The sequence below is a fragment of the Mirounga leonina genome, unplaced genomic scaffold (genome assembly GCF_011800145.1).
Source record: "Mirounga leonina isolate KUSES-001 unplaced genomic scaffold, KU_Mleo_1.0 Mir_82, whole genome shotgun sequence".
Classification (NCBI taxonomy): domain Eukaryota; kingdom Metazoa; phylum Chordata; class Mammalia; order Carnivora; family Phocidae; genus Mirounga; species Mirounga leonina.
This window is the reverse complement of record NW_023270825.1, coordinates 48,010,179-48,023,237: the sequence shown is the minus strand read 5'-3', so window position 1 is coordinate 48,023,237 and position 13,059 is coordinate 48,010,179. Positions and strand designations below refer to the sequence as shown.

Sequence of the window (13,059 nt, the reverse complement as noted above, 5' to 3'; positions counted from 1 at the left end):
AAACAAACCAACCAAAAAAACCCATGAAGCTATCCTACCTTCATATGTTAAGGCAAATTGATGGTTTAATTTCTTAAAGCATCAAACTGAATTTTACTGAAATCTTGTAATGCAAATTGCCTTAGGATATTCTTTAGAAGAGAATAATTAAATTCTACGTTTAAAAAAAGTATGTTCTCTCCTTATCTCACTCTCATACAGAGCCTTCTTAAACTCAAGGTTAACACAACAATGAATTACACAAAGCAAAAGCGTAAAACGTCACATGGTCCCTCTGTGGGGCACTGGCTAGGTTTTGGGGCTACTGGTAAGAAAGAAAAGTTTTCCCATTCTGTCTTCAACTGAATGTTTACATATATGATATTCTTTATACTTTTTTTATAGAGCAAAAATTACCTTTAGAAGTATAAAATTATAACTTTTCTCAAGGGACAAAATAATTTGGGTTTTCATGATTAATATGTACCATCATGATAAAAAGTAAAGAGTGTATTTGTATGACATTTAGAAAATGACACAGAGATGAATAGAAGTATTTCCTATATTACACCTGACTACCAAGATGATAATCTTTATGACTTAATCTACAATTTAAAACCTTCTGGTTAAAAATGATAGATTAAGCACAGGCATTAAACTAAACTCCTTTATATCTCCCAAAATTATCCCTGTTTTCTAATCTGATTTTTTATTAATACATATACACAGTTCAGAAATTTTAAAAATTATACAAAAGGTATGGTGAGAGATCCTGCATCCTCTTTCAGTCCTATTACCACTACCAAACAGGAATCCATTGTTATTAGCTTTCTGTTTCCCTCTCTGGAGTTTCTTTATACATACAAAAGCTAGAATAAAATGCCTATTGTAAACCTTTTCTTTTAGACACAACACAAACTATTCTGAAAATGCTTTCTTTTTTCACTTAAAAATGTCTTCTTGGGGCACCTGGCTGGCTCAGTTGGTGGAGCATGTGACTCTTGATCTTGGGGTTGTGGGTTCGAGCCCCATGGTGAGTGTAGAGATTACTTAAAAATACTATCTTTAAAAAAAAAGTCTTCACTGCTGAATGGATGTACTATACTTATTTAACAACTGCCCTATTGATGATAAAGAGGTTTCTAAAACGACAAACTTACAAAGACAGAAAATGAGAAACATAAGGATGTATTCTGTAATCATCTTAGTAAAGGAGCATATAAGTAAAAGGAAAAAAAATTAAAAGGAGGCAGAAAAACAAGAGTAAAGAACAAATGGGACAAATAGAAAGCAAATAGTAAAATGGTTAGATTTAAACCCATATGTATCAGAAATTGCATTAAATGTAAATGTAGTCAATTCTCCACATAAAATGCAGACTGTCAGACTGGAAAATAATATGTATATTCCTTTAAAATATAAGAATATAAAATGTTTGAAATATAATGATTGAACAAGATATATCATGCAAACACTAACCAAAATAAAGTTGATTTAGTTTTAATATCGCACACAGAAGGGAAAAAGAAGTTACAAGTTAAAAGAACATTCGATTACAGTTAATAAAAGGCTCAATTCACTGGAAAGATAACAGCTCTCTATTTTTTTATCACCTCATATATATAAAGCAAAAACTAGCAGAAGTAAAAGGAGAAACAAACAAATGCACAATTATGTGATTCTTAACACAACTCTGTGACTGAGAAAACAATCATTAAAAAAAGAATTAGTAAAGATGCCAACAATTTGAACGTAATTAATGGATGCGACCTAATTGATATTTAGAGAAATGCACTCAACTATAAAACGCTCATTTCAACTACGTATGAAACATTTATAAATAAAGTGGACCACAAATATGCTGTACCATAAAGCAAGTTTCAGTAACAAATGTCAAAAGGTTGAGATAATTCAGAATACCATCTCTGAACATTATGCAAATTAAGTTAGAAATCAATGGCAAAAAGAGAACTAAAAAAGCTCCATAGGCTGTGAACTGTGTAAGACTGATCAATCAAAGACCTGTACTTCAGAAACAAATAATACATTATATGTTTAAAAAAAAAAAAAAAAGATAGTAGGAAGGGAAAAATGAAGGGAGGGAAATCGGAGGGGGAGACAAACCATGAGAGACTATGGACTCTGAGAAACAAACTGAGGGTTTTAGAAGGGAGGGGGGTGGGGGATGGGTTAGCCCGGTGATGGGCATTAAGGAGGGCACATATTGCATGGAGCACTGGGTGTTATACGCAAACAATGAATCATGGAACACTACATCAAAAACTAATGATGTAATGTATGGTGACTAACATAATTTAAAAAAAAAAAGCTCCATAGGCTTGGCAATTAATAACATAATTCTAAATAACACATGGGTGAAGAAATCACAAGAACATATTTTCACATGAAATATAATGAAAACACAATATAACAAAACTTTTTAAATAAAGTTAAAGCCAGGCTTAGAAGGAAATTTACTGCCTGAAATACATATTAGAAAAGAAAAGAGGCTGGGAGAAAAAAAAAAAAATCAGTGAACTAAGTTTCCATCTCAAGAAATCAGAAAGGGAAATGCAAATGAATCTTCAAGAAAAGTAGAAAGAGGAAAATAATAAAATACACACCACATATATAATAGAGGAGATCAACAGTCAAAACTGGTTCCTGAAAGATTAATACAACTGAAAATCCTCTGGTCAGACTAATCAAGAAAAAGAGAAGGCACAATAACATCTATCATAAATAAAAAGGGAAGGCTATTAAAGAACATAAGGATGTTAAAAAGTTAAGTGGAATATTATAATTTTATGGCAGTACATTCCAAACTTTAGAAATAGACAGTCTTAGGAAGATACTACCAACCAGAATTAGACAATCTGAGTAGTACTAAAGAATCTGAATCTATAGTGAAAAAGTTTCCCATAAAGAAAACTTCAAGACTACTCAGCTTCAAAGGTGGAATTTTGTCAAACATCCAAGGACAACTGATAAAGGAATGCTTCCCAGGGGCGCCTGGGTGGCTCAGTTAGTTAAGCGTCTGCCTTCAGCTCAGGTCATGATCTCCAGATCCTGGGATGGAGCCCCACATCGGGCTCTCTGCTCAGCAGGAAGTCTGCTTCTCTTTCCCTCTCTCTCTGCCACTCCCCCCGTTTGTACTCTCCCTCTAATAAATAAATACAATCTTTTAAAAAAATAATAAAGGAATACTTCCCAATCTGTTTTATGAGATAATGTTACCTTGAGACCAATCCTAAGAAGAACATTATGAAGAAATGAAAATTACAGGTCTATCCTATTCATCAACAGAGATGTGAGGAAAAGAAAGGAGAAAGAGAGAAGAAAAATGCAACAGCATTTTGAGAAATGGAAAAATCAATCAAGTGACTGGACTCAAGAAACTGAAATCTAACAGAGCTTCCAGGACTGGCAGAAACTGAAAGAATATGTGACCACTAAGCCAGCCCTGCAAGAAAATATTAAGGGAGGGGGGTTCTATAAAAGGAGAAAGACCCCAAGAGTGATATAGAACAGAAATTTACAGAGACAATCTATAGAAACAAGGACTTCACAGGCAACATGATGACAATAAAATCATATCTTTCAATAATCACTCTCAATGTGAATGGCCTAAATGCTCCCATAAAATGGAACAGGGCTGCAGATGGATAAAAAGATAGGACCCATCCATTTGCTGTCTACAAGAGACTCATTTTGAACCTAAAGATACATCCAGACTGAAAGCGAAGGGATGGAGAACCATCATTCATGCCAACAGACCTCAAAAGAAAGCTGGGGTAGCAGCTCTCATATCAGACAAATTAGATTTTAAGCTAAAGACTGTAGTTAGAGACACAGAAGGACACTATATCATTCTTAAAGGGTCTATCCAACAAGAAGATCTAACAATTGTAATATCTATGACCCCAACATGGGAGCAGTCAACTACATAAGCCAACTGTTAACCAAAATAAAGAGACATATTGATAATAATACGTTAATTGTAGGAGACCTCAACACTCCACTCTCAGCAATAGACAGATCATCTAAGCAGAAAATCAACAAGGAAACAAGAGCTTTGAATGACACACTGGACCAGATGGACCTCATAGATATACACAGAACATTCCATCCAAAAACGAGAACACTCATTCTTCTCGAATGTACATGGAACTTTCTCCAGAATAGACCACATACTGGGTCACAAATCAGGTCTCAACCAATATCAAAAGACTGAGATTATTCCATGCATAGTCTTAGACCATAATGCTTTAAAACTGGAACTCAATCACAAAAAAAAATTTGGCAGAAATTCAAACACTTGGAAGCTAAAGACCACTCTGCTTAAGAATGTTTGGTTCAACCAGAAAATCAAAGAAGAACTTAAACAATTCCTGGAAACCAATGAGAATGAAAACACATCAGTCCAAAACCTATGGGATACTGCAAAGGCAGTCCTAAGGGACAAATACATAGCTATCCAAGCCTCACTCAAAAAAACTAAAAAATCCCAAACTCACCAACTAACTGTACACCTTAAAGAACTGGAGAAAAAACAAATGATGCTTAAGCCATGCATTAGAAGAGAAATAATTAAGATTAGCACAGAGATCAATGAATTAGAAACCAGAAATACAGTAGAGCAGATCAATGAAACTTGAAAATGGATCTTTGAAAGAATTAATAAGATCGATAAACCACTGGCCAGACTTATCCAAAAGAAAAGAGAAAGGACCCAAATTAATAAAATTATGAATGAAAACAACTAAAACCAAGGAAATAGAAACAATTATTAGAAATTATTATCAACAACTATATGCCAATAAACTGAGCAACCTGGAAGAAATGGATGCCTTCCTGGAATCCTATAAACTATCAAGACTGAAACAGGAAGAAATTGACAACCTGAACAGACCAATAACCAGTAACAAGATTGAAGCAGTGATCAAAAACCTCCCAAAAAACAAGAGTCCAGGGCCTGATGGATTCCCTGGGGAATTCTACCAAACATTCAAAGAATTAATAATACCTATTCTCCTGAAGATGTTTCAAAAAATAGAAACAGAAGGAAAGCTTCCAGACTCATTCTATTAGGCCAGCATTACCTTGATCCCCAAACCAGGCAAAGACCCCACCAAAAAGAATTTCAGACTGATATCCCTGATGAATATGGATGCCAAAATTCTCAACAAGATCCTAGCTAATAGGATCCAACAGTACATTAAAAGGATCATCCACCATGACCAAGTGGGATTTATCCCTGGGATGCAAGGGTGGTTCAACATTCACAAATCATTGTGATAGAACATATTAATAAGAGGAGAGAGAAGAACCATATGGTCCTCTCAATTGATGCCGAAAAAGCATTTGACAAAATACAGCATCCTTTCCTGATTAAAACTCTTCAGAGTATAGGGATAGAGGGAACATTCCTCAAGTTCATAAAATCCATCTATGAAAAACCCACAGCAAATATCATTCTCAATGGGGAAAAGCTGAGAGCCTTTCCCTTAAGATCAAGAACATGACAATGATGCCCACTCTCGCCACTATCGTTCAAAATATTACTACAAGTCCTAGCAACAGCAATCAGACAACAAAAAGAAATAAAAGGTATTCAAATTGGCAAAGAAGAAGTCAAACTCTCTCTCTTCACAGATGACATGATACTTTACGTGGAAAACCCAAAAGACTCCACCCCCAAATTACTAGAACTCATGCAGCAATTCAGCAATGTGGCAGGATACAAAATCAATGCACAGAAATCAGGTGCTTTCTTATACTCTAACAATGTAACTATAGAAAGAGAAATTAGAGAATTGATTCCATTTACAATAGCACCAAAAACCATAAGATAACTTGGAATAAACCTAACCAAAGAGGTAAAGAATCTATACTCTACGTATTACAGAACACTCATGAAAGAAATTGAAGAAGACACAAAAAGATGGAAAAACATTCCATGCTCATGGATCCAAAGAATAAACATTGTTAAACTGTCTATGCTGCCCAGGGCAATCTATACTTTCAACGCCCATCCTGATCAAAATACCAATAGCATTTTTCAAAGTGCTGGAACAAACAATCCTAAAATTTGAATGGAGTCAGAAAAGACCCTGAATCACCAAGAAAATTTTGAAAAAGAAAAAGCTGGGGGCATCATGTTGCCCAATTTCAAGCTATATTACAAAGCTGTGATCACCAAGACAGCATGGTACTGGCACAAAAACAGACATATAGACCAATGGAACAGAATAGAGAGCCCAGACATGGACCCTCAACTCTATGGTCAAATAATCTTCAACAAAGCAGGAAAAACTATGCAATGGAAAAAAGACAGTCTCTTCAATAAATGGTGCTGGGAAAATTGGACAGCTATATACAGAAGAATGAAACTCGACCATTCTCTTACACCATATACAAAGATAAACTCTAAATGGATGAAAGACCTCAATGTGAGACAGGAATCCATCAAAATCCTAGAGGAGAACAGAGGCAGTAACCTCTTCGACATCAGCCAGAACAACTTCTTTTAAGACACATCTCCGAAGGCAAGGAAAACAAAATCGAAAATGAACTTTTGGGACTTCATCAAGATAAAAAGCTTCTGCACAGGAAAGGAAAGAGTCAACAAAACAAAGAGGCAACCCGTGGAATGGGAGAAGATATCTGCAAATGACACTACAGACAAAGGGCTGATATCCAAGATCTATAAAGAATTTCTCAAACTCAACACCATAATCAAGTCAAAAAATGGGCACAGACACTTCTAAAAAGAAGACATACAAATGGATAACAGACACTTGAAAAAATGTTCATCATCATTAGCCATCAGGGAAATTCAAATCAAAACCACACTGAGATACCACCTTACACCAGTTAGAATGGCAAAAATTAACAAGACAGGAAACAACAAGTGTTGGTGAGGATGTGGAGAAAGGGGAACCCTCTTGCACTGTTGGTGAAAAGGCAAGTTGGTACAGCCACTTGCTGTACAGAAATTTACAGAGACAATCTATAGAAACAAGGACTTCACAGGCAACATGATGACAATAAAATCATATCTTTCAATAATCACTCTCAACGTGAATGGCCTAAATGCTCCCATAAAATGGAACAGGGCTGCAGATGGATAAAAAGATAGGATCCATCCATTTGCTGTCTACAAGAGACTCATTTTGAACCTAAAGATACATCCAGACTGAAAGTAAAGGGATGGAGAACCATCATTCATGCCAACAGACCTCAAAAGAAAACTGGGGTAGCAGCTCTCATATCAGACAAATTAGACTTTAAGCTAAAGACTGTAGTTAGAGACACAGAAGGACACTATATCATTCATAAAGGGTCTATCCAACAAGAAGATCTAACAAGATCTAACAGTGTGGCAGTTCCTCAAAAAATTAAAAATAGAGCTACCCTATGACCCAGCAATTACACTATTGGGTATTTACCCCAAAGACACAGATGTAGTGAAAAGAAGGGCCTTATGCACCTCAATGTTCATAGCAGCAATGTCCACAACAGCCAAACTGTGGAAAGAGCCGAGATGCCCTTAAACAGATGAGTGGATAAAGAAGATGTGGTCCATATATACAATGGAATATTACTCAGCCATCAGAAAGGATGAATACCCAACATTTGCATCAACATGGATGGGACTGGAGATTACGATAAGTGAAATTAGTCAAGCAGAGAAAGTCAATTATCATATGGTTTCACTTATTTGTGGAACATAAGGAATAGCATGGAGGACATTAAGAGAAGGAAGGGAAAAACGAAGGGGGGGAAATCGGAGGGGGAGACGAACCATGAGAGACTATGGACTCCGAGAAACAAACTGAGGGTTTTAGAGGGGACAGGCGTGAGGGGATGGGTTAGCCTGGTGATGGGTATTAAGGAGGGCACCTATTACATGGAGCACTGGGTGTTATATGCAAACAATGAATCATGGAACACTACATCAAAAACTAATGATGTGGGCGCCTGGGTGGCTCAGTTGGTTAAGCGACTGCCTTCAGCTCAGGTCATGATCCCGGAGTCCTGGGATCGAATCCCACATCGGGCTCCCGGCTCAGCGGGGAGCCTGCTTCTCCCTCTGACCCTATCCCCTCTCATGCTGTTTCTCTCTCTCTCTCTCAAATAAATAAATAAATAAAATCTAAAAAAAAAAAAAAAAATTAATGATGTAACGTATGGTGACTAACATAATAAAAAAAAAAGCTGAAATCAAGGCTGACAATGGAAAAAGCCAAGAATCAAATCAATATACACTGTGTAACCCATAAAAAGCTTAAAATAGCAGTACAAAGTACTGCTAGAAATAGGGTTTAAGATGGGGTTAAAAACGGGAGAACTGGCCAAAAATCTGCTCAAGAAGCAGTTACTTCCCTAGATCTTCTTTCCAGCTCTGAACATGGTAGTAAGCTGCCCCTTCCACATCCTAACAGAAGGCCAGAAGTTAATTCTCTAGGAAGTGTACAAAGAGTATCTCTGAATTAGGGGAAAAGTGGCACAGTTCTAAGTAGAGGTAACATATGTAAAACAGAGCAATTAAGTAAATGTATGGATTACTGGATACTAAGCCTCCCCAATCTATTCCTATTGGACTTCCAAAATTATGACAGCCAGGTTTTCACTTTCCAAGCAGGGGAAAAAAGTCTTTCCTGAGAAATGAGAACAGCTTAAGAGCCAAAAAGCTAAAGACATTTAGAGTTCCACACAACATGGCCCACATACATCATCTCATAAGCCCAAACACCCAGAGAAAACTTCCAGTCAGCATTTTAATACTCTACTATAAAATGTGAACGGACAATAATGTGAACAGACAATTCAGGATTACCAGACATTAACAAAAGTCTTTAACAAAAGCTGAAGACAAACCCAGCAAATTAAAAAAAAAAAAAAACAAACCAAAACCAAAACCAAAAATCTTAGAGAAGACCTGCAAGAAAAGAGTACTTTTAAATAAAATTAATACATCAAAATTATTCTCAGTATAAAGAAAGTGAAGCAGGAAGTTTTTAAAAAGTAACAAAAAACAAAAACAGATTAAAATAAAAACATGACAGGAAGGAATAAAACGTTTAAAAATTCAGGGGGAATTGAAAGATAAAGAAATCTCTCAGAATATAGAACAAAAAGAGTTGAAAAACAGAAAATGCAAGAAAATTGGAGGACCATCCAAGGAGTCCCATATTTAATAAATAAGACTTCCAGAAGGAAAGAAAAAAAAGAAAGAAAACCAAAAAGAAAAATGCAATCCACAGAGTGCTAAAAAATATTTCAAGAAAATTTCTCAGAACTGAAAGTTTCTAAATTAAAAAGACTCACAGAGTATCCAGCATAATAGATTAAAACATCTTCACCAACCTACATCATTGTGAAATTTTGGAAAACTGAGAGAAAAAAGATCTACAAGTTTACAGAAAGGCAAAAACAAATTTTCAATAAAATATAACTATCAAAATGACATCAGACTTTTAAAGATCAAATCTGAAAGTTAACACAATGAACAATGACTTTTTAAGTCTGAAGAAAACATTTTCAAACTAGAATCTATAGCCAGTCACACAATTAGGTATAAGGGTAAAAATAATTTTTTAATATATTGAAGACCTCAAAAACTTTACATTTTATACACCCCTTCTCCTGCAGCCTCTAGGGCATATATTCCATCAACGAAGAAAAAGGAAGTATGAAATGAAGGACAGAGAATCCAACAGAGAGGGGAAAAGAGAATTTTCAGGATAAAAATAAAAGAAGATCTTAAGATGTTAAGAGTAACTGATCTAGAACAAAGTAGGTCAAATCAAAAAGCTCAGGAGAGACTTCTGCAAGATGATACTGATAGAATTCCAATGTGTCTGAACACACTTGGAAGAGGAAGGTAAATGAAACGACAATTATTACCTTCAGGGAAGACAAAAAGCTGAGCAGGGAAGAAAAAGAAACGTAATGTTATATGACTCAGCTGTGACTACAATTAAAATATTAGTATAATATTAATGCTGAATATCAACCGTGGCAAATTATGCTATACCTTTACTGGGAGGCTGAGTGTATATGTGTGTAATGGAGCACAGGAGGAAAGAATAAAATCTTCATCTTAGACAGTGGGAAGTCATTAATAGAGTATAAAACAGAAAAATTAAGCAGCAGCAATATAAGGATATTACTAAGAGAAAAGGGGGTATATACCAAAAGTAATCAGCTAAAAGAGCTAAAAATAGTTTCTATGGACAGGAGGTAACAGGAGTAGGGATAAAATATTGCAGGGGTACTAGTTTTTGCAACAAGCTTTGTAGAACTGCTTCATTTTCTAAACAATGTGCATGTATAATTTTAATAAAAACAAAAAACTATTTTTAAAAGGTAGAACACTTACCAATATACTTTTCTTGCTTTCTGAATAGAGGTAACTGTTTGGACTTCTTTTAAGGTTTGCTTTGTTTTCTTTTCTGCTGATTTAAATGCCTATTTATAAGAAGAGACTTTTTAAATAATTTGTTAAGAACACATTTTAGTAACACCAAGTAAGGGGTGCCTGGGTGGCTCAGCTGGTGAAGCATCAGACTCTTGATTTCAGCTCAGGTCATGATCTCAAGGTCATGAGATCAAGTCCTGCATTGGGCTCGGCGCTGAGCGTGGAGCCTGCTTGATTCTCTCTCCCTCTCTCTCTGCTCCTCTTCCTCCCACCCCCCACGTGCACAGGAGCATATGCATTCTTTCTTTCTCTCTCTCAAAAAAAAAAAATAATAATAATAAAATATAAACACCAAGTAAATGACAGGGCAAGAAATTATTTTTAAATGTCACAAAACGGCACCATTTACACACACACCCAATACCCACATGAAAGAAATGAAGAAAAGATTTTTGCCTTAAATATTAAAATGATTTAAGTCAAGGATTTGCCGCATACAAATATTTGCTCAAGACCCACAAATAACAAAAAGTATCAATTTGTTTACCAGATACTGAGTACATACCATATAATAGGTTCTGGACTAGATGCTGAGACACACAAGTGAACAAGACAGTTCTCACCCCAACCCCACCAGGGGGTCTAGGAGAAGATACGAATATAAAACACATAATTATTCAAATAAACATATGTTAAGTGCTTCTAGGGATGCTATGAGAGTATAACAAGGGAACCTAATTTATAACTGCTTATGGTCAAAGAAGGTATTTCTGAGGAAATGGCATTTGGGCTGAAGCCTGAAGGGTTAACAGAATTATCATGGCTAAAATATGAAGAAGATCACTGTAAGCAAAAAAAAAAAGGCCAGCTTGACCACAAAGTAGTGATCACAAGATAAAATGTCAAGAAATGAGGTTGAAGAGGCAGATAGAGGGCCAAGTCATGAAGGCCACTCATTTAACAGATATTAATGTTACTATGTTCTAGGCAATATTCTAGGGACTGGGACAAAGTAATGAACAAAGATCCTACTTTCATACAATCTACTTTCTAGAGGGAAGACAGATAAACATATGTTGGGAAGGGTGCTTTTTTTTTTAATTGGGAAGGGTGTTTTTTAAGGAAAAAATAAAGCAAAGAGGGAGTGATTGAGGGTAGTACTATTTTTAGTAAGAGTGGTCAAGAAAGGACTCTCTGATAAAGCCTCATTTTAGTAGACATGCCAATGAATGGAGGGATCAAACCATGGAAATTTTGAGGGAAGAACATTCTTAACAGAAAGAGCAGCAAGCACAAATGCCCTGAGAAGGCAGTATCAGTCACTGTTGCAGGAACAGCTAAGATCCCAGTGTAGCTAGAAAGAATGTTAATAAGAGGAGTGTAGGTGATTAGATGGGAGGGGAGCAGATCATGTAGGGCCTTATAGGGCAAGAGAAGGGCTTTGAACTGTCTTGGTTTTGTTTTGTTTTTTTGTTTTTAAAGATTTTATTTATTTGACAGAGAGAGACACAGCAAGAGAGGGAACACAAGCAGAGGGGGTGGAAGAGGGAGAAGCAGGCCTCCCACCAAGCAGGGAGCCCGATACGGGGCTTGTTCCCAGGACCCTGGGATCATGACCTGAGCCGAAGGCACATGCTTAACAACTGAGCCATCCAGGCGCCCCTTGGTTTTAATTTATTTGAGAGAGAAAGAGCGGGCAAGGGTTAGGGGGAGATGGGGTGGGGAGCAGAAGGAGAGGGAGAAAGAAACCCAAGCAGACTCCAGGCTGAGCATGGAGCCCAACACAGGGTTCAATTTCACGACCCTGAGAGCATGACCTGAACCAAAAATAAGAGTCCAACGCTTAATGGACTGCACCACCCAGGAGCCCCTAAACTGTCTTAAGATGGGAAGCAACTGGATTTTGAACAGAGAGAAATAACTTCATCTTTTGTTTTAAAAGATCACTATGGCTGCTGAATGAAGAACAGACTGCAGGGGGAAAAGGGTAGAAGAAGAGAGACCCAGGAAGAGGTTACTGTTACAATCCATGTGAACAGAGATGATGAGGGCCTGGACTAATGAGTAGTGGTCAGATTCTGGTTACACCCTATAGGAAAAGCTACAAGGATATGCTGATGAGGGAATGGATACGGTTTATGAGCAAAGGGTCTAGGATGAGTCCAGCATTTTTAACCTAACTAAAGGGAAAAAAGAAGGCACTATTTACCAAGACAGGGAAGACTGGGAAGGAAATAAATACCAGAAATACACATATTTAAAGCAAAATTAAACCTGAAAGATATCTGTGAATTAGAAAACCTCATTTAAACAGAAGAAATAATTAAGGCCATTAAGTTAAAGCAGAGAAAAACAATTCATGTTCACTCTAAGAGATATTAAGTACCTTTTCAGCAGCTTCAACGGTCTTTTGTGTTTTCTTAGCAGCATACCTCTTGTGATCATAGTATCTAGAAAAATGTATTTCTCTTAATTTTAAGTCAAATCTTTATTCTTTAGCTTTCTATTTATGTTTTATCTAATTTTAGATTCTTAAATCATACAGAACAAGTTTTGTGCATTATGCAACTTTGTTTTATATGTTCTCTATGAAAATAAAGTTGTATAATGCACAAAATGAGATTTAAAAAAGTGTTTTCACCCAAAAGCACACA

The 13,059-nt window shown here is 36.2% G+C and overlaps 1 protein-coding gene across 4 annotated transcripts in view; it reads right to left on the bottom strand.

The window, feature by feature from the left end:
* Positions 1-13,059, bottom strand: part of NEMF (nuclear export mediator factor) — a 50,960-nt gene that overhangs the window by 19,032 nt on the left and 18,869 nt on the right. For all 4 annotated transcript variants that reach the window (XR_004677025.1, XM_034992755.1, XM_034992756.1 and 1 more), the window contains exons 15-16: positions 12,792-12,855; positions 10,367-10,455 (exon numbers count right to left, since the gene is read on the bottom strand). Coding sequence is in view for 3 of the 4 variants with exons in the window: in XM_034992755.1 (XP_034848646.1) it covers positions 10,367-10,455; positions 12,792-12,855 (153 nt within the window). In the remaining variant the exon portion in view is untranslated. The remainder of the gene's footprint in view (positions 1-10,366; positions 10,456-12,791; positions 12,856-13,059) is intronic.